This window comes from Furipterus horrens, unplaced genomic scaffold, assembly GCF_987537825.1.
Source record: "Furipterus horrens unplaced genomic scaffold, mFurHor1.1.pri manual_scaffold_3, whole genome shotgun sequence".
Classification (NCBI taxonomy): Eukaryota; Metazoa; Chordata; class Mammalia; order Chiroptera; family Furipteridae; genus Furipterus; species Furipterus horrens.
Window position 1 is genome coordinate 181762644 of NW_028327173.1, and position 21203 is coordinate 181783846.

Sequence of the window (21203 nt, forward strand, 5' to 3'; positions counted from 1 at the left end):
AATTATAAGACATTGAAGAAAGATGTAGATATATAAATAAGTGGAGGCACATATCATGTTCATGGGTAGGAAGAATTAACATCATTAAAATGTCCATTCTACCCAAAGCAATCTATAGATTCAATGCAATTCCTATCAAGATTCCAGTGACGTATTTCACAGAACTAGAGCAAATATTTCAAAAATTTGTATGGAATTACAAAATGCTCTGCATCGCAACAATGATCCTGGGAAAGAAGAACAAAGTTGGAGGAATCATGCTACCTAATAACTATACTATAAAGCCATAGTGATCAAAACAGTATAGCACTGGCATAAAAAGAGACACATTGATCAATGGAACAGAATAGAGCCCAGCAATAAACCCAGAACTTTATAGTAAATTAATACTTGGCAGAAGAAGCAAGCATATACAATGGATTAAAGATAGTTTCTTCAATAAATGGTGTTGGGAAAATTGGATGGATATGTGCAGAAAAATGAAATTAGACCACCTTCTTACACCACACACAAGAATAAATTCAAAATGGATCAAAGACTTAAATGTTAGATGCAAGGCCCATTATTTTTCATAGAGGTTCTACCAGTTTATACTCCTTTGAGCCATGTATGAGAGTGTCCACACTACCACTTTATCAGTTCAGGCCCCCTAGGAGTGATGCCAATCAGGGTTGGATATGCACAAATTTTATTAAATGCTTAAATTTTATTGAGATAAAAGCCTGGGAAGGATAAAGGGAAGAGAAAGGAGCCTTCATACCACAATACAGTTCTGACATCTGTAAAGAGGGAAGGGAGGGTGGGTAGGAAGAGCCTGAGACCACAGTACACATATATGGGGAGTCCAGAGCAAAAGTTGCTCAATAGGGGAGCTCTTCATTGATCAGGAATAGATGGATTATAATATCATTACCATTTTTAGTCATTGGGGAAATTCTTAGCCTTGGGGAAATATGGATTCAGTGTATAAACCACAGCAGATCAGACAATGTAGCAGCTGTTGGTCAACTGTATTCAGTGGTTTGTTGGTAAATGAATAACAACTGGTTCTATGGCAAGTTTTTTAAAAAGGCTTTATTTATATCATTTGCAGCATTCTGGGTGTAAGTACTCCACTATGGGCAATTTCAAGCCACCAGTATGATAGTGTGATGACTCACTGAATGCTGAGTTTAAAAGAGCTGCTAACAATTGATTTCCCCAAACAAGGAAGACATTTACTGTGCTACATGCAGCAGGTTTTCCTGAAGGGAAGATCCTTAGCCACCATACTCATCAACCTAGTGTGTTAACAAAGATTTGATATTAACACTGTGATAACCAAAAATAGTAAGTCACTGCAGTTTGTAGTTTTACTTTGTATTTTCCTTAATGTGAATGAGGCTGAGAATCTTTTGATACATTTATGTATTATACCAAATGCTTTTATTATTATGAAATATACTTAATGTATTTTATTTCCTATAAATTGAGCCAATCTTTTGATTACTTACTGAAATCTTCATGCCTATGTTCTAAATAACTAAAATATTATGTAGTTATTTTAATATATTAATCCATTTAGCACATTAAATATAAAAATACTGCTTATTATCTCATTATCACTTGATTAGCATTTTCAAAATTAACTCCTCTCAATTCTTTCCAGAGGGTAAATAGGAAATAAATAAATATACCTTTAACAGCTTGATGTAGGTAAAATCTCTAATTAGAAAACAAATTACTATGATTCCTTCTTTTCCCCCATAATTTTTAAAGTAACAATTACACATAGAACATCAAAATATAATGTCTCCATGCAACTTTCAGGAAAATAGGATTTTTAAATATATTAAAAGTTGATTAAATGTAGAAACTTTATGGGGGAAAAAGTCACTAAAGAAAACTTTAGATCTACCTCCCAACACACATAAAATAACAATAACAGCAACAACAATGTAGTGGAGAATTTTCATCTCAACAATCTACAAGGACAAAGTAGAATCTTTAGGGAAATTAAGTTTATAGTATTATCATTATGAAAATATTTTAATAACATATATTCTATATTGGCTCATTTATATATTGTTAGTTGGGATATTGGTTGCATCCTATTAGCTTTGTGTAGCAAGTTGAAATTATCCACTACTAAATTAGAGGCTAAAAAGCCCTAGATGAAGTTGTCTTTTAAGATATTATACAACTTTTAAGTATTTTTATTGTGCAGTTAACACTGAATTAGCAGTATCTTCAATTGGACCAGACATCAGAAGAAACCTAATATATTTCTAACTACAAATTTACTTAAAATTTAAAGCAAAAGCTATAAAAAAAAACAAAAATGCAAACATTCAAGAATTGCTTTTTCATAAGTTTTCTTATCTTTATGCTAATTCAATCACTGTTACCATATATCTCAAGTATATATGGTAGCAAAATTCTATGGAGGCATGGAGTTTTAAAATGCTACAGTTTTCCAAAGTAAATATATCTATTTAATCATCTTTCAATAAATTATCTAGTTTATGAACTATTTGACTCCAGTGTTACTGTTTTCCTTCTGTTCCATTTCTTCCAAACACAGCCTCCAATTCTTCCACCCACAACCTCCAACCACAGTCATTTTCCTAGTAATCAGTATTTTTAACCAGAAATCAAGTGAGAAAAGCAGATAATAATTAATTGGTGGCTAAAAGTTTGGATTATCTACAAATTCTTTTTATCTTAATTTTCTCAAAACATAATACACAGTGCTCAAACAAAAGGAGGAGAAACTTACCTCATCCACATTTTCAAAGGCATTGATGATGTCGTAAGGTAAACAAGACAACAGATCTATCACAAACCAAGTTTTCAGATAGTTCATTCTTATCAGCTTGGGGTCAGAAATGACCTCTCCACCAGGTCCCACAAAAGTTGTGTGAAAATTTAAAACAATGTCAACCAGAAAAATAACATCCACCACACTGTCCAGCACCAACCAGGCTATGTTGTTCTGCTTTGTTTTGAAGGAAACGTTATAAGGAACCATAATGGCGGTGTAGAAGGTAAGAATTAATATCACCCAATCCCAAGTAGTTTTAAAAGCACAATAGTGTAAAATAATGTGTGGTGGTGTCTTTGGCGCTTCTTGCTTATACTGAGGAAGGATATCTGATCCAAGCTGAAGAACCTAAAAGAAAGAAAGTGAATATAAATGAAGTGGACATCTCTGCACAGTTAGTAATGCATTCAAACTTACTGGCAGTCAAACCAGAGTTCAATATTTCTTAAACCTGGCTACAAACTAGAATCATCTAAAGAAGTTTTTTAAAGCACAGTATACTCATACCTAGACCCCACCCCAGAAAATAATTAAATTAACCTGAGTGGGTTCACAGGGAACCTATATTTTCAAAAGTTTTCCAGGTGATTATAATTTGCAGTCCAAGGTAAAACCATTACCTTCTATTTCTTTAAACATTCAGAACCCTGTTCTTCATACAGTAACTTTCATATGTAAAGTGATCCCAAAATGCTACAAGAACAGAAGGAGGAGGAGAGGGAGAAAAGGAAAAGAAAAATGACAATAACAACAAAAAAAAGGGACATATGCTTATGCTTTGATCTTTCTCACATATATAGCACTGCTTTAATCTTAGCTCCCTTACTGGGGCTTTAATAAACAAGTGAGTAACAACTCTTCACTTTCATTTTTGCTTTCATAATCAATAAGTCTTACGTGGAGGGGGAATGAAATCACATTTCCTAATGTATTTTTGTACCAATACAGGCATCTTTCTCTCCGAATATCTGAGAATATTGATGTCTATGGAGTCAGAACCATGGACAGCGGTGTGTGTTTGTCTCTACCCAGTCAGAAAGTGTGAGGCTGAAGCCAATCAGCAAGATGTCAGTGCATATGGAAAACTGGTGAATGGTCTACACACAGACCAGGATCTCTGAAATTGGGGATCAGCTCCAAAGTTAGGGGTCTCAGTGGAGTTTAGATAAAATTTATATGTCTTGGGAAAAAACAAAGGAGTCTGAAATTCAACAGCAAATCCAAATACCCAGGTTGAGCAAATTATATGACCCTGAGAACAATTAGAAAGATGTTATACTTGGGCTAACTTGGTGGTTGTTCTGCATCCATCTTTGGAGATCTAAGAGCACATACTGACTAACTGTATTAAAAACCTTGTTATTTCTGCATGTTCTCTGAAATCTAGCCTAAGACCTAACAGAAAGTAGTTTTGTATATGAATAGGGTTTGTGAATTAGGAGTGACTGATAAAGAAACTAATAATATTCAAAAAGGCAAAACCAAAAAAGTCAGATGAGAAGAAACAGGAATAAAAGTTCCTCAAAAATTAAAGTAAAAATGATGAGCTGTCAAGGGAAAAGAAACTTTCCACTTGATGTAGATGGAAAAATCCAATTATGAGTGATTTGTCTGTTAAGGCAGAAACCTTTCTCTTTATGGTTCCTTTCCTCTTGTTATTGTCCTATTGTGTTCACAAAGAAAAGGAAAGCTCTGAATAGGGTAAAGCTAAGACCTAGAAGGAATCATGGCTATAAAAGTCAGCAGTCACAGAAATAAGCGCCTACACTTCAACTTGATTTTTAGAAACAGACAACTTAAGACAGAAAATAAAGTTGCTTCAAAACCAAGTAGTATTTAATAACAAGCACTATTTTAAAAGAAAGTTGAATCTAATTGTTTACTTTAAATCTGTGCCAACTGCGTATCATCTTTATAAAATATTGTGATTATTATTATGTTAATAGTTAGTTATGTTAATGTCTTAGATGGGCTTTTGAAAAAGGGTCTGCTCATCAAAGTATTATTCCCTCCCCAAGCTAACAGGTCTATTTAGAGCAGAAAGCCATACAAGTCATTCTGTAAGCTATGTCCAGCAAAAACTGTAGAACCCTTCAAATTCAGGAAACATAAATCTTAAATCTCTCCAAACCTAATTAATATCTTCAGCTAGTTAAGAAAGTTATTCTAGGGTGCTTCAACTCACCTTTCTCCAGCAGAGCAAAGTCATGCATTTAATTTCATTTTCCCCCTCAGTTGTCTCATTGTATTTTGTGAATGCTAACTGCTCAGAATAGTTTTGGAACCTTGATTAGCTTGTTTGCATCTTTCATATCAGTAAAACAAATGATGATTACAGAAGACACGTGAACAACAGAGCTTTGAGCTTCCTCGGAGTTCTGTCTTCATTTACTTTCTCTCTGGTTTCAATGCACTGACTCTGGGTAGAATCATCTAGTTCTTGGCTTTAACAGCCATATCTGAAGATGCCACCAATATCTGCAACTCAAACCCAAATATCCCTCCGGGGGCTGACCCTTAAATCTCCACTTGGATTTCCTGTCATGCACTTCAAACTTAGTATGTCCAAAACTGAACTCATTATCATTGCCTCCAAACCTCTTTTTCCTCTTATATTTTCCATTCTATTAACCAACAGCCTGTACTATCTACCTAGTTGTCCACACTAAAAACACACAGTTGTCCTTGACTCATGTCCTTATTTCACATTCAATTCTAATCTATCAACAAACATATTGACTCTGATCTTGCTGGGTCTGCAATCTGCCCACTTCAACTTCTGGTTCCCTTGATTAAAGTCATGGTCATCCTAGCTGAATGGTTATTATAAACTCTTAATTGGTTTCCCCACCTAACCATTCAGCACAGAGCCTCTAGGTCAAGTAGGGGTTCTTAACCATTTTTGTGCCATGGATCTCTTTTTGCAATCTGGGGAAATCTAGGGACCTTTTCTTATAATGAAAATTTTTAATTAGTACAATAAAAACATGGGATTACAAAGGAAACCATTGGTACTAATATCCTTTTAAGAGGTTTTTTAGAAGCACAAATGTGATCCTGTCACTTCCCTGGCACATGGGACACCATCCACCACTGTTTCACTATACACCACCTTAACTTTTGCTTTCACACCTGGCATTACCTACATTAAAGTCAAAGTCAAAGTCATCATATTATTTCATCTCTGAGTCTTTGCATATTCTGGTCTTCTTTGTATAAATAACCTTCTTTACCTGCCTCTTATACTTTTCCTTCAAGATTCACTCAGCCCAGGTATCACCTCACGCAGGTAACTCTCCCCAAGTCTGTGTAAATGCTCCTGTATGTGTTCCCACTGTATCCTGTCATAATATTTATCACATTCTATTACTAGATTCTTCTGCTATATTTTTAGCTCCCTGATGATAGAGCCCATTGTTTATTTCATATCTACATCTTTCTCAGAGTATCAAGTACAGAGCAAACCCTCAACACATGTGTGCTACATACATAAATGGATGAATGCATGGATTCCTATCTCATTTGCTCAAAGAACACCTCACACTCTACAAACATCACCTGGGATGTCATGAACTACTTTCCAATTTCAAAAGCAGGAGGGAATAAAAAGAAATATCTGAAATTTCTATAACTCTACAAGAAAAAAATAAATTATCATTTAACTATTTGTAAAATAATAGCCAAGCATATCCATATTGAATGATTTGAAGGGGATAAATGTACCACCACCACCATGGAAAGCAAAGTTAGTCTCACACTTACCTCAGCTAATCTTGAATGTTTGTGGACCACCTCTGTTTTATTCATTGGTGTGAGCTGCTGCAAAACACTTCGGCTATTTGTCAAAGCCCGTGTCAATCGGGCAAATTTTGTCCAACCTTAAAAAAAAAGAAAAGAAAGTCTCTGTTTTTCACACATAACCAACATTATTTATAATATTCAAATGGTCTCTGAAATAGCATAACATCTTGGACTAATTACAAGTATCAAAAGTATGCTACTTCTATATAGACATCATATATATCAAGTGTGTCTATAAAATAAGAAGTGATTTTTATGTGTGACTCTTGTGCTTTGTTCATATTTATTATATAGTCCAAGTAGCCAAAGTGGTTAGCTGTTCAAAAAATTCTGTGCTCTCCCTGCATTGTATAGTATTGCTTCTGTTTTTCTGGGTAAAAGTTATTAAGGTTGTCTTCAGATGATAGTAACTATATGCTGGCAAACGCATACTAAAATATTTCCTCGTGATCACTTCTCTTTCTTACATCAACTGAATATTATAATTGCATTGAATATTTTTAGAAACTTCCACGTCAATCTTATATTTACTGAAGTTTCATATTTCTAAGACACCCCTTAGTTCATCTGAGTATTGGATTAAAAGACAACCCTATTTCCATCCCCTGTGAATAATAAGGTTCATCCAGAAAACACTTTGAAAAATATAAGAATATATTGAAGGAATAAGTTCAATGACACATGGGAGACTACAAATCATCAAATGTCATGTGTTCTCCCATTTCCCAGGTTTAGGGCTTTCTTGTAGTCCTCAGTCCTAAACAGTCAGCATTTTCCTCGAGAGCACTATACCAGCCTCCTCTCCTCACTTTAAGCAAATTACATCATCAAATAAGTTACTGAAGAAACAAAAGCCATAAGAAATATGATAGCCTTCAAGTTCCCTTCTGTCCCCTGCACTGCTACACCCACACACATGGCACTGATACTTGCCTGTACCTTCATCATCTCAGAAAATTAGGCATTTGCTCTTTCCTGATCATGCATATGTTCTGTTCATGGACATGTAAGTGGTTTCTAGGCTTTTCACTGTCACTAACAATGCCACAGTAAATTTCCTTAGGCCTGTCTCTCTGTGTTCATGAACACATCTAGAACTGACTATGTTATTAGTTAAATTAGTTCATTTTATCTGTTACCAACCCCCAGTGTAACAAACTTTGAAAAAGTTGAGCAACCACACTTCCTAGGTCACAGGAAAAAAAACACATCAGCAGTTCTGACTTCTCCCAGTGATACACTTACTGATCTCACCTTTACAGAGACCTAACTGTGTGACTGATTATTCAGCACACTTCACTGATGTTACTTAAGATATAGTCGATACAGGGTAATGTGAACAGACAGATGAATATGAAGAGCCTAATACTTGCTCTGTAAGTTGTTTATGGTATTATGAGAACATTTGTTCTCCTGAAAGCTCAGGATGCCAACTCCTTCTTAATAAAACATTAGTTTGGCTCTATTGGGTTGCAATTAACCTCTTTGTCATGGACTGTTTAATCTTAAAAATAAAAGGAAGTCACAGAGGCAGCTAAATCAATCTACTAGACTGCAATACAAGATCCTAATCCATACAAAAAAAAGCTTATGTAAACAATTATCCTCTTGGCCAAGGAGACTACATGGTATAATTACTCATATTTCATCTGTTGTTTCCTCTCTAAAGAAAATCATTGGCTTCCCACAAGGGACAGGTTGCTATTTTTGCTGTTATTTTCATCCTACAGAAATTTTTTGTCTCAATTATTGACACAAAGATACCATAACTATGTGGCACAGAATATTTCACACTGTAAGTGTTTTGGCAGTTTTGGAATCTGTTTGAAAATATTACACAGTATAAATGGGTAGAGATTTGGGCCATCTCTTTTAGAACACATATGGCTAATCAACGGAACGGATTTCTTGGCTGTAATTTGTCCCTTTTGTACTATTATAAAAGATGTATTGGGTTCCACTGACTGATAATCTGAGCAATAGTTCCAAGACCTCAATACCAGGAACAAAAGATAACAAAAACACTTTGCCCCCTTGCATTATTATCAGTAAATTCTGTTGGTTCAGAACAGTACAATTCTGTCAGAACCAGAGTATTCTCAGCTTGTGTTTTCTTTTTTTCTTTTTCTTTTTCTTTTTCTTTTTTTTTTTTAAGGAGAAAAAGAGAGCAGGGAGAAATGGAAAGTGCCATTAAGGTGAAAAATTTATAGGAAACAAAGGAGAACACCATTAAACCCAAACAATAAGTTTCTACTGAAATAGATGAGGTACACAGTGCAATAGAGATAACGTGGGATTGGGAACCAGTCTGACTTTGCATTGCAGGACCTTCAACAGTAAAATGGAGACAATAACAGTAATATCCAGAATTACAGAAATGAGTTATAAAGACTGTGAAGTTTCTGACACATAATAACGACTTCAAAACCTGTTTCCTTCCCCTCCAATGGCTTTTGCTAACAATCCATCATAGTACAAATCAAAGATATTGCTGACATCATTCATTTCCGTTCATTTTAAAGACAAGAAGCAATCTAGGATGAAGTTTTGGTGATTATAAAATTTATTTTGAAGGAGAGCTGCACCCAAATTAGCTGACTGCTATTACTTTATTCTTACTATCCTAGGTATCATTTTGAAATAAAATTCAGAACTAGCCAGTTTACTCAAGTCTTTCAACCATATGTCTGAGTTTCTTGGTAAAAATACAACAGAAGTAGAAGACTGATGTCAATTCTAACCAATTTGGCAAATCCTCAAAGGACTTGGGCTCTTGCTCCAATCACTGGTCCCTTTTCACATTAAGAAGGTAAAATGTCTTTGTTCTAGGATTAAAAGTTATATTCTGGCTTGCCAGTGTATGAATTCACTTGTCTGTTCTGCATCCCAAAACACTATTTCCTATGTCCTAGGCAGAACTTTAATTTCCTAAGTATTTCTTCAAAATTTTGCAAACATCCTCAACCTACTCTCTTGCAAGCATCCTCAACTCCCTGATCCTTCTCTTTGACCTTCTTGCTCCCTGATTCTTTTCATCTTACTCACCTAACCACATTCTAACTTTGGTCAAATCCAACTCTTTATATACTTTGTACACCTTTGACTAAATATGAGTGGAGCAAAACACACATTCATGCTCACAGATACGAGTAAAAGTCATGACCACTGGCCTCAAGTAGACTTTAGTGCTACTCAACAAACCTGATGAATTTCCCTTGTCCACTCTAGTCTTCACACTCATAGATTACCATTCATACCTACACCTCTCCTCACACCTTCAACACTTCCTCACCTCCTTCCCCATCTTGACTCTCAGTTGATAATCATGTCTCCTATATTATTGAGAAAATACAAATAATCAGAAGAAAACTTTCACTTTATACATATTTGTTTGCCATACCACCACCACCATTAGAGGTGAGGGAAGGAACTCTATATTCAGGATGTAGAATAGTGTCTGCCCTATGCTGCATGCTTGACTTGTACTTTTGGTTTTAAAAAATGTATAAAATAGATAAACAAGAAAAATTAAATATTCCTAGAAGAATCATGCAAAAAATTCCTGTTGAGTAATTCTGGTTAAGTAACCCAAGATTTAAAAGTAAATCTTGTTTCCAACTTCAATATTCTAGCCCCAATCCATTTTAATATTAAGGTCTTATCATAAAATCTCATCTGCTGTTTCCCAAAAGCTCCATGGTCCCCTTTATGCAACTTAAAAAGTTTAAAGAGAAGAAACAAGATGGCAGAAGAGTAAGTGAAAGCTACACTAACCTCCTCCCAGAACTAGTCTGGATTTACAACTTAACTTTGGAGAAATCATCTGGAATAACCAACCAAACACTAGCTGGAGAGAAGTCTTATAACCACGGAGAAACAGAAAAGGCCACTACATCACAACGTGACTGGTAGGGAGTGTGGAGAAGTGGAACGGCTGGCTGGGCTCACACGGGTGGAAGCTGTAGGGACTGAGAAACAGCTCAGCAGATGGGGGTTCCCCCTGAGAAGGGCAGGGTCTAAACCCCTGGCTGAGCTTCCCAGCCTATAGCAACAGAGCGGAAAGTAAAATAGTGTCCAGCTGTGAAAACTAAAAAGCCACAGGGTTTCTTGCTAGCCGGAGAGAAACAGCGGGAGGAAAATAGCTCTTAAGCGGATCACATATGAAAATATTTTGGCCCCCACTTACCCTGGGCTCAAGCGGAGGGAAGGTAGAGAGGACTAGAGACGCTTGGAGAGAGTTTGGCTCAGTGGCTTTGAGGGGAGAACTGAAAAGGCAGCCAACCGGGTCCCAGTGCTGACTCATCCCCAGTACTGCAGGCAGACCATTCTCTCCCCTCCAAGTGGCGTCAGCCTGAGGGGAAGCAAAAACCCTGCCTACAGAAATTAAGCTGCCACACCCAAGGTCCTGTCCATAAGCCTGACGGCTAATCACAGATTGAATAGATTAACAACTAAAGAAGCCAGACAAAGGCAGTAGATCCCTGGAAGTCTCCAACAGGCTGCCTAGGCCCAGACTGGTACAGAACCTGACGCCACCAGGGGCAGATCCAGGAAGTGCAGATCATTCTAAGAAGCACCAACAAACAATAGGAGTCACAAAAATGGGAGACAGAGAAACAACCCTCCATTGAAAGCAAAGGCAGAATCCCCAGAAAGAGTGCTAAATGAAATAGAGGGGAGCAAACTCTCAGATATGGAATTCAAAACATGGATTATGGAGAAGCTCAATGAGCTCAGCTGAAACTACAAAGAACTCCAGGGAAACTACAAGGAACTCCAGAAAAACAACAAGGAACTTACTGAGAATTACACCAGCATGAAAAAGGACATAAAACTATCAATAAGAGCCAGGAGGAAATGAAGAATACGATCTCTGAATTGAAGAACACAATAGAAGAAATTAAAAGCAGGCTAGAGGAAGCAAAAGATCGGATCAGCGAGCTGGAAGACAATGTAGACAAAAATTCCCAGACAGTGCAACAAAATGAAAAAAGACTGAACACGACTGAAGAGGCTCTAAGACAGCTGCAGGACAACATGAAATATAATAATATCCATATCATAGGAATTCCAGAAGGAGAAGAAGAGCAAGGGATAGAAAACCTTTTTGAAAAACTAATGACAGAAAACTTCCCTGACATGAGGAGAGAAAGAGCCATGCAAGTCCAGGAAGCACAGAGGGTCCCAATGAAGATGAACCCCAACAGGCCCACTTCAAGACACATCATAATTAAAATGGCAACATTCAAAGACAAAGAGGAAATCCAAAAAGCAGCAAGAGAGAAACAACTAATAACATACAAGGGAGCTCCAATAAGGCTGTCATCAGATTTCTCAGTAGAAACACTACAAACCTGAAGGGAGTGGCAAAAAATATTCCAAGGAATGAAAAACAAAAGCCTACAACCAAGAATACTCTATCCAGCAAGACTCTCATTCAATATGGAAGGTGAAATAAGGAGTTTCCAAGACAAAAGAAAGCTAAAAGAATACATCTCCACCAAACCAGCATTGCAAGAGATGCTAAAGGGCCTGCTTTAAGAAGATGAAGAAACAGAGATAGACAGGGAGGAACATGAGTACAAAGGGGGGAAATGACAATGAATAAGTACTGAAAGAAAGAAGGAACTTCTACCATTAGCAACAACATGGATGGAACTAGACAGAATTATGCTTAGCAAAATAAGCCAGGCAACAGAAGAAAAATACCTTATGCTATCACCTATTACAGGACACTAATGAACAACACAAACATATGAGCAAAATTGAACCAGAGGTATGTAAACAAGGAATAAACTAACAGTAACAAAAGGGGAGATGGGAGGGAGAGAAGGGGGTAAGAAGGGGAAGGGTCTAGTCAAAGAACATGTATAAATGACCCATGGACATGGACAACTGGGTGGGGACTGAATGTGGGAGAAGAGGGGGCAGGGTGCAGAGAAGCAAGAGGGGGAAAAAAGTGGGATAATTGTAATGGAAAAACAAACAAAAAAATAATTTTAGTGGGGGAAAAAATGAAAATATAAAGAATGAAAATGCAAGTTCAGTGAACATTAGAAGAACAAGGATTTTCCTTCACACTGTATATTTTTCTCCCTATCTGATCCCTCCAGAGTTTGGCATTCTAAAGAAGTAAGTAATGACATAAATTTCTTTGCATAAAACTAATAAGACCAGTTGTTAATAGAGGTGTTTTGTTTACTAAGACTTTGACTGGAATGCCATGCCTAAAGGAGACATGCTTGGGCTCCGGTTGTTACCAAAAAGCTCTGAGGAACTGGGATTGACTTTCAAAGGTAATAAGAGCCCACGAGATAAAAGGCCTGGTACCTTGGTTGGATGTGCAGTCCATGGCAATCTTTCCAGGGAAAGAATGAAGGTTGTTTTTCTGAAAGATGGCTAGAAAGGACCTCATGGTACATTGGAAAACCAGAAGGACTTGGAAAAGACAGATGTGTACAGGCAAGGCGGAATGCCAGGTATGTGGTTCTGCTTATGTGCCCTGAAGGGCAGACTGAAGGTCACCCTAAACGTTCCTTGCGTAAGTTCAAACAAAGCAGAACTAAAGATCATAAGTGATCATTTGCTGCTCTTGTGTTTATGTGAATGAACAGGATAAATTAAAAATGGACTTAATACAATCCCTTTAATGACAAGGAGGACAATCTTATGGAGAAAAATCGTGATTCAAGGAAAATCACAATGCTCAGAGTTAGACTATAAAGTAGTGCAGCTAACCATCTTTAAAGTTTCTTTTCATTTAAAATTTGTTTTCATTTGAAAGTTAAACTATGTCTGTGGTATTATCAAAGATGTTTAATTTACAGGCAAGAAGAATGTCAAATGCCTTGCAACTGGATGTCTTTCCAATAAGACAGTCCTACAGATTTAGAGACTTGTATGTGGGTTATGTTACATAAATTAACATGTGTTTTCTGTTTTCAAAGGGCATAAGCCTATGATCTCATTACCTGTGTGATTGTCTGTACATATAGGCCTCACTTAATCCTGTCTGCATTGCTGCCTCCTGAGACTCAATGGTTTGGCTGAACTAAGTGGCTGGGTTGGTGAAGTATAGGGTGGTCTGTGGACTTCACTGTAAAACTGGTTTCTCTTTTCTGTCCTAATGGCTTGGACAGAAAGAGCCCAGAGGTCTGAGAGGGGGGAAACCTAAACTATTTCCCTCAGCCCAAACTAAGTATAATGGGCAAAAGGATTTTGAACAGATGAGATGTACCTGGCACACCTTCCTCCAAAGAAGCCCTTCTTTTCCCTAATGTGGGACATTGAGAAATTAATACCTGTCTTTTGTCATCTAATGGTTATGGATTGAATGATGTCTTTTAACTCTGTTGCCAAATCTGTTGCTTCCAGAATACAACAAGGATGCCAGCCTGTTAAATCAAGCATGCCATTGTCCGGGGACAGCCAACCAACCTGGAGTCTGCACGATCCTTCCCCATCTGGGAAGGGCACCCTCCCCTCCATAGCCCCACTCTTATTAGGGATTTCTGACCCAAGGGTAGGTAGGACGATGACCATGTCCAGCTTGAAGCAGCTAGAAGAGCTCAAGACCTTCGCCCATTGTTCTTTACAAGATTATAAAGGGTCTTAAGTCTGAGAGGGAGGGATTGTTCTTTTTTATTGTTTAATTAATTAATTAATTAATTTTTAAAAAGAAGAAAAATATATGAAAGGGTGAGGCAGGAGAGCTTGTATGTACAACCCATAGGCATGGACTTGGGGGTGTGGATTGTTGGGCGAGGGTGGTGCTGGGTGGAGGGGAGCAAAGGGGGAAAAAATTGGAACTGTTGTAACAATATAATCAATAAAATATACTTTATAAAAACGTTTAAAGGGACCTTTTTTTTTGCCTAGGTTTCAAAACATGCTTTTGTATAATGCTAGTTTTATAGCAATAGTAAGATGATTACTTAATGGAATAAATATTTTATCTCTATCAAATTCTTCATATTAAATTTATAGCTTGCATGAATAATAGAAAGTATCTCATATACACTATTCATAGTTACCTTGTGCAATTTCAGTAATCTATTGTGTATTTGAAAGGTATGGAAAAGCCTCAAAATAAAAATCTATTCAAAATAAGCTCTTCCTCTACAAATTCAGGCACTAGAAAGAGATAGTTTAATACTTTCCACAGTGGGGACTGATTTCCTATAGATTCTAATTTACATGAATATCAAGCACATAGTTCAAAACCAAGTGGTCTGTGTTGTCTGGAATGTATTCAAAAAATTTTTTTCAAAGAATGAACTATGTATTTACAAGACTGTGCCTAAAAAAGAACTCCATAATTTGATGTGCAGATGCAGAGATGGAGGTGAAAGCAGAAAAATGGAGAGGTATTAGTTTGAAAAACAAAAGTCAACCCTTAATATTAACACCCTTTCCCAACATCATTGTAAAATGCTGCCAACTATCATTTTCCATAAATAGGCTACAAAGTTACTGACACCACCATTAAAGATTAGCAGATCAAAACTGTGAGAAAGTACTGTACTCATTTTGGCCAAGATTAGTTGTGCCATGAAATCACTTACTGTAAATTTAATAAAACAATAGATATCATCAGCTGTTAGCTATAGGTTTTTCATAAATGTTCCTTATCAAGTTGATGAAATTACCCTCCATTCCTACTTAGAGTTTTTATCATGAATTGGTGTTGGGTTTCTCAAATGCTTTTTTTTTATGCAAACTGATATGATCATATTATGTTTATTTTTTAGCCTGTTGATATAGTGAATAACAATGATTGATTTTTATTTATTTTTTAAAAGATTTTATTTATTTGTTTCTGGAGAGAGGGGAAGGGAGGGAGAAAAAGAGGGAGAGAAACATCAATGTGGTTACCTCTCCCACACTCCCAACTGGGGACCTGGCCTGCAACCCAGGCATGTGCCCTAACAGGGAATTGAACCCACAACCTTTTGGTTTGCACACCAGCACTCAATCCACTGAGCCACACCAGTCAAAGCATGATTGATTTTTAAATGTTGAGCCAATTTGCATATGTGGAGTAAATCCCACTTGGTCATTGTGTGTAATTCTTTAAATACATTCTTGGATTCTATTTTGTTGAGGATTTTTGCATCTATGTTCATGAGAAATATTGATATGAAATTTTCTTTTCTTGTACTCTATTTTTCTGAGTTTGGTAAGAGATTAATTCTGGCCTCAGAGAGTGAGAAGAGCTCCATCTATTTTCTGGAAGAGACTGTGAATTTGACAAAGAAAACATATGAACCTGGTGTTTTCTTGTTTTGGAACTTTATTAAGTATTAATTCAATTTATTTAATAACTATAGGTCAATTCAGGTTATTTCTTATGAGTTCTGGTAGTTTGTGTCTCCAAGGAATTGGCCAATTTTAATTAAGTTATTATTTCAGTGGTTGTAGTGTTGTTCAAAGTATTTCTTTACAATGCTTTCATGTCCATGGGATGTGTTGTAATGGCCCTTCTTTAATTTCTGATATTGGTAATTTATGTCTTCTCCATTCTTCTTGGTTAGCCTGGCTAGAAGTTTATTAATTTTAATAATTTCTTCAAAGAGTCAGCTTTGGTTTGTAGTGATTTTCTCTAATTATTTTTTTATTTTATTTTATTTTATTGTTGTTCAATTACAGTTGTTCCAATTATTCCCTTTTGCTCTCCACTGCCCCACCCACCCCACTCCCACAGTCAATCCCCACCCTGTTGTCCATATCTGTGGGTCCCTTATAGTTGTTCTTTGACTAGACCCTTCCTCTTCTTTCCCCTGTTATCCCCCCCCCACCTCTGGTCACTGTCAGTTTGTTCCTTATTTCCATGCCTCTGGTTCTATTTTGCTTATTTGTTTGCTTTGTTCATTAGGTTCCACTTATGGGTGAGATCACATGGTATTTGTCTTTCACTGTCTGGCTTATTTCACTTAGCATAATAGTCTCCATTTTTATCCATGCTGTCATGAAGGGTAGGAGTTCCTTCTTTCTTTCTGCTTCATAGTATTCCATTGTATAAATGTACCACAGAAGTCATATGGCTGAACAGCAGGAAGACAAACAATACAATTCAAAAAATGGGCAAAGATACTAAACAGACACTTCTCCAGGGAGGACATACAGAGGGCCAATAGACATATGAAAGAATGTTCAACATCACTAGCCATCAGAGAGATACAAATTAAAACCACAATGAGATATCACCTCACAATGGTCAGAATGGACATCATTAACAAATCAACAAACAACAAGTGCTGGTGAGGATGTGGAGAAAAGGGAACCCTAGTGCACCATTGGTGGGAAGGCTGACTGGTATAGCCATGGTGGAAAACAGTATGGAATTTCCTCAAAAAACTAAAAATGGAACTGCCTTTTGATCCAGTGATCCCACTGCTGGGATTATACAAAACAAAACAAAACAAAACAAAACAAAAAAAACCCTGAAACACCAATTTGAAAGAATCTATGCACCCCAATGTTCATAGCAGCATTATTTACAATAACCAAGTGCTGGAAACAGCCTAAGTGTCTATCAGTAAATGAGTGGATCTCTAATGATTTTTTGTTTGGTTATTTGTTTTCTATTTCATTGATTTCTGCTCTAATTTTCCTGATCTTCAGCTTTATTTGGCTTAAATTGTTCCTCTTTGCATTACTTTCCTAAGGTGGAAGCATAGGTTATCAATTTTATATCTTCTTTTCTAAGATATGCATTTAATGCTATACATGTCCCTCTAAGCATTGCTCTTGGTGCACCCCACATATTTGATAAGTTGTATTATTATTTTCACTTAGTTCAAAATATTCTTCTAATTTACCTTAATGTTTTTTCTTTGACCCATGGGCTATTTAGAAATGTATTAATATCCAAACATTTGAGGATTTTCCTAGCTAGCTACCTTTCTGTTACTGATTTCTAGTTTAATTCCATTGTCATCTAAGAACATACTTTGCAATATTTCTATTTTTTAAATTTGTCAAGATGTATTTTATAGCCAGAATGTGATCTATCTAATAATGAATGTTCCATTTAAGCTTGAGAACAACATGTATTCTGCTACTATTGGACAGATAACTGAAATTTTAAACAAACATTAAATAGAAGAAAATAATATTAAAAATAGTATTTAAATTTATCCTAAACTTTCTAGACACTGGATATATGAGTAAAGGCAGAGAAACAGCTAAGACAGGTCTAAAAGTAAATGTTTTATTCATTCTTTAAGGAGATGACTAAATACATTTTCAGAAACATTCACAAGTGAATTGATCTATGTCATGCTTTAAATGGTTTGCACACTGTATAATTGCCCTTGCAATTTGAGGCTAATGAGAAATTAAGCAGGTTGGTAATATATATTTAATTTCATCTTCAGAAAATAAGTGTAATGCAATTTTTCTACAATTATGATTACAGTTGGAAAGATTAAAACTTCAATGCCAGTTTTCAAAGAGGTAATAAAAGGCAATGTTTGTCAAATGCAAAAAGGAAGATGCTTAATTTTTAGTCTCCTAACAGATTAAAAATAATATTTCACAAAAACTTCTAAGGCTAGTTGAAATTCTTCATTTATATGCCACTAATTTCTAATTTAAACATAATTGAAGAGAATAAAATGAAATCACAGGAGAGTAAAAGTGCATGCCACTGACTACTGTATTCTATATAGCAGTTTCTCTGAATATTATAGTCAATAAGACTCCAATTAGAATGTTTTCATTTTCCAGATACTCTCTTGATGACAAAATTGTTTTTTACACAATCTAGCAACATCTACTCAGGAGAATCTACAACAGCCAAATAAATAAAAGGTGAGTGATAACCTGAAAAAGTCAACTAATTAAACTTTAATCAATTTAACAAAATTCAATCGACTAATGAACTGTGTTCCAACCAGACTTCACCCAAGCCATCCCACAAGTTATATTTTTGGTTTCTAAAACTCACCATGTTAGAAGTTGTTGAAACTCCCATCACAACTACTCTAAATTAATAATGTTCTATAAAATCTCTTTCTTATGTCTTTTCTCAACTTATTATAATTTAAGTAACTATCATTTTAACTTTTTATTTCATTCAAAAATACAACTGAATAAAACTGATTTGGACAATGAATAGTATGAATGTAAAGCAAAATAAGAGTCACATAGTACAACTCTGTTTTCAAGTTCAACCAATGGATTTTACTAAAATAATAATAATACATTTAAATGACAGCCTAGTTCTTAAGTGTAGTAATTCTTTTGAAAATTACCTTTTGTTGAATCATCCTCTATTGGCTGTTTGAACAACGTAATATCCTTGAAAGTGCATAAGAACAAGACCACCTTTTCATGTTCGTTTCTTATTGGTGCAATTTGCATATAAAACCAAACAGGGGTTCCTGGAAGAGAAAGGAAGGACAATAGAGTGTGTCAAAGCCACAGCAATGGCTTGGTCTCCTGCCTTCTCTCTTCCTTCAGTTGCCAACTGCTATGCCAGGAACTAGCACCAAAGCAATAGTATTTTAATTGCTAAAAAGGATCCAAAAAACTTTAATTTTGTATCAACTACAGTTGCTAAAAAAATAATAAACATATATTTCAAATCACAATAGCAAAATCTGGAAGTAAAACAGAGAGTGTCATCTGACAATGCAGGAGCACAAAGGCAGCCTCACTGCTGAAGTAATATCAGCATCACCTTTTAGCCTGGCTCCCTGCAAGATGGCTGCTCTTCCCAACTTCCTTTCGATAGTCTCACCAAGTGGAACCTCTCCTACAGGCTTCTCCTTGTTCCCATGAGAAGTGTTTCGAAAAAAAAAAAAAGAATGTAAGTTTTTTTTCTGAAGAAAATACATTAAAGTGTTACCTAGTTAAAAAAAAAAAAAAAAAAAAGAAAGAAAGAAGTGTTTCCAGTTGACTTCAACCATAATAGCTGATGCTCTGGTAGGTATTCCTCTGGGAGGAACAACTGAAATGCTCAGACAGACCTATAAGTTTTGACTGCACCCCCACACCAGAGACACTTGAAGCCTGATATACACAGAGCTCTCTGCCTGAAGCCTTTAAAACAATGTTAAAGAAAATAATGTCCCCAGCGCTTGAGAATCTCAGGTGTTTTATGAGCTTCCTACTTCTCCCCTCAATGCAGGAGGCTGGCTCTGTCACCAGTTTCCTCAAACAGTGGCTCCTGCAGACTCCAAAGGACAATTTCAAAGCATTCAAGACTTAGGTTCTGAACAAATCAGAAACTGCCACTATATCAAATAAATATTTGAGGACAAGAGACATGCCTTCAAAGGAGTAATTATCCATTAAATGAGAAAACACTGAAAGAATGTTCCATCAGATTCAAAAAGACATATTTTCTGTCATATTCACTCCAAGCCACAGTGCAAAAAAGCCTCTCCAAATATTCTACCTTAAAAACAAAGTCCTTTGTCAGCTTTGGGGTTTGGGAAGTGAACTTCACAGCTATAAATAGTCTCTAGGTGAGAATTGATAGCCTGTTATTGGCTACCAATGAAAACCAAATAAGAAACACCACCATAACTGTGGCCAAATAAAGTCATGTAATAATGTCACCACAAAAGGGAATTGACCATTTAGACAAGATGAGGTGACTTATCTACTGGATTCAAGAAGCAGAGAATTAAAGAGATTTGAATGGGAATATTCAGTTTTTTTGTTTGTCTGTTTTTGCTTTCTTTTTTTTTTAAGATTTTACATCTTTATTTTTAGAGGGAAGGAAAGGGAGGGAGAAAGACAGGGAGAGAAACATCAATAGGTAAGATAAATATTAAGCAGTTGCCCCTTGCACACCCCCAAATCGGGACCTGGGTCACAACTCAAGCATGTGCCTGGACCTGAAATCAAACCAACAACCTTTCGGTTTGTGGGAAGATGCCCCACCCACTAAGCCATACCAGTAAGGGCAAGAATATTCAGTTTTGACAACCAGATTCTTTGCAACCCCAGGAGGCCTATGGAAGGACATAGTCCTTTCCAAAATGATTATAGGATGACCCAGGGACCTCAAAAACAATTACACCAGCGAGGCTTTTTCTTTGTTTTCTGCTTCTTATTTTACACAGTGTGTCTAGGAACTGTGAGTGATGTGCACAGTTTTACAAATCACTAGACCCAGACACCAGAGATACATGGCCTACAGCTATTCCAACATAGTAAGTTTGAAGCCTCAGCATCATAACAGAGGGAAAAAAGCATTAAACATAAGTTGTTTTCCAAGGTCTGTTAGACATCTGAGCAGAAAAAATTGATGTAACAGCTTATATGTTCCTATGAAGACAGGAACATTTCAAATTGCAGCATAGAGTCAGGACTTTTTTTTAAATTGCTTTCAGATATCACAGTGGACTTTTTTTGAGTTGAAGTACAGGGCCATACTTCCCCAAGTAGGCTAAATGCTTGCTGAATGACTGGTGAAATATCCATATTCTGAATTTGGGGATTAGGGGGATGAGATGTCAGGGAGGGTTAAGCAGAGAGGCTAGTAGTTAATGGAAATTCAAGGCAATGCCCTGGCATTATATGGAGTGGACCCAGTCAGCACAGTTCTGCCCTTTGTGTAGAAACAGAGAGTCATATTCAATCA

General features: G+C 36.3%; 1 protein-coding gene across 1 annotated transcript in view; it reads right to left on the reverse strand.

Moving 5' to 3' along the window:
* KCNH5 (potassium voltage-gated channel subfamily H member 5) overlaps positions 1–21203 on the reverse strand; it is a 291655-nt gene that overhangs the window by 228005 nt on the left and 42447 nt on the right. Inside the window, exons 4-6 of the mRNA XM_090272071.1 lie at positions 18862–18990; positions 6566–6681; positions 2759–3151 (exon numbers count right to left, since the gene is read on the reverse strand). Of these exons, the coding sequence (XP_090128197.1) occupies positions 2759–3151; positions 6566–6681; positions 18862–18990 (638 nt within the window). The remainder of the gene's footprint in view (positions 1–2758; positions 3152–6565; positions 6682–18861; positions 18991–21203) is intronic.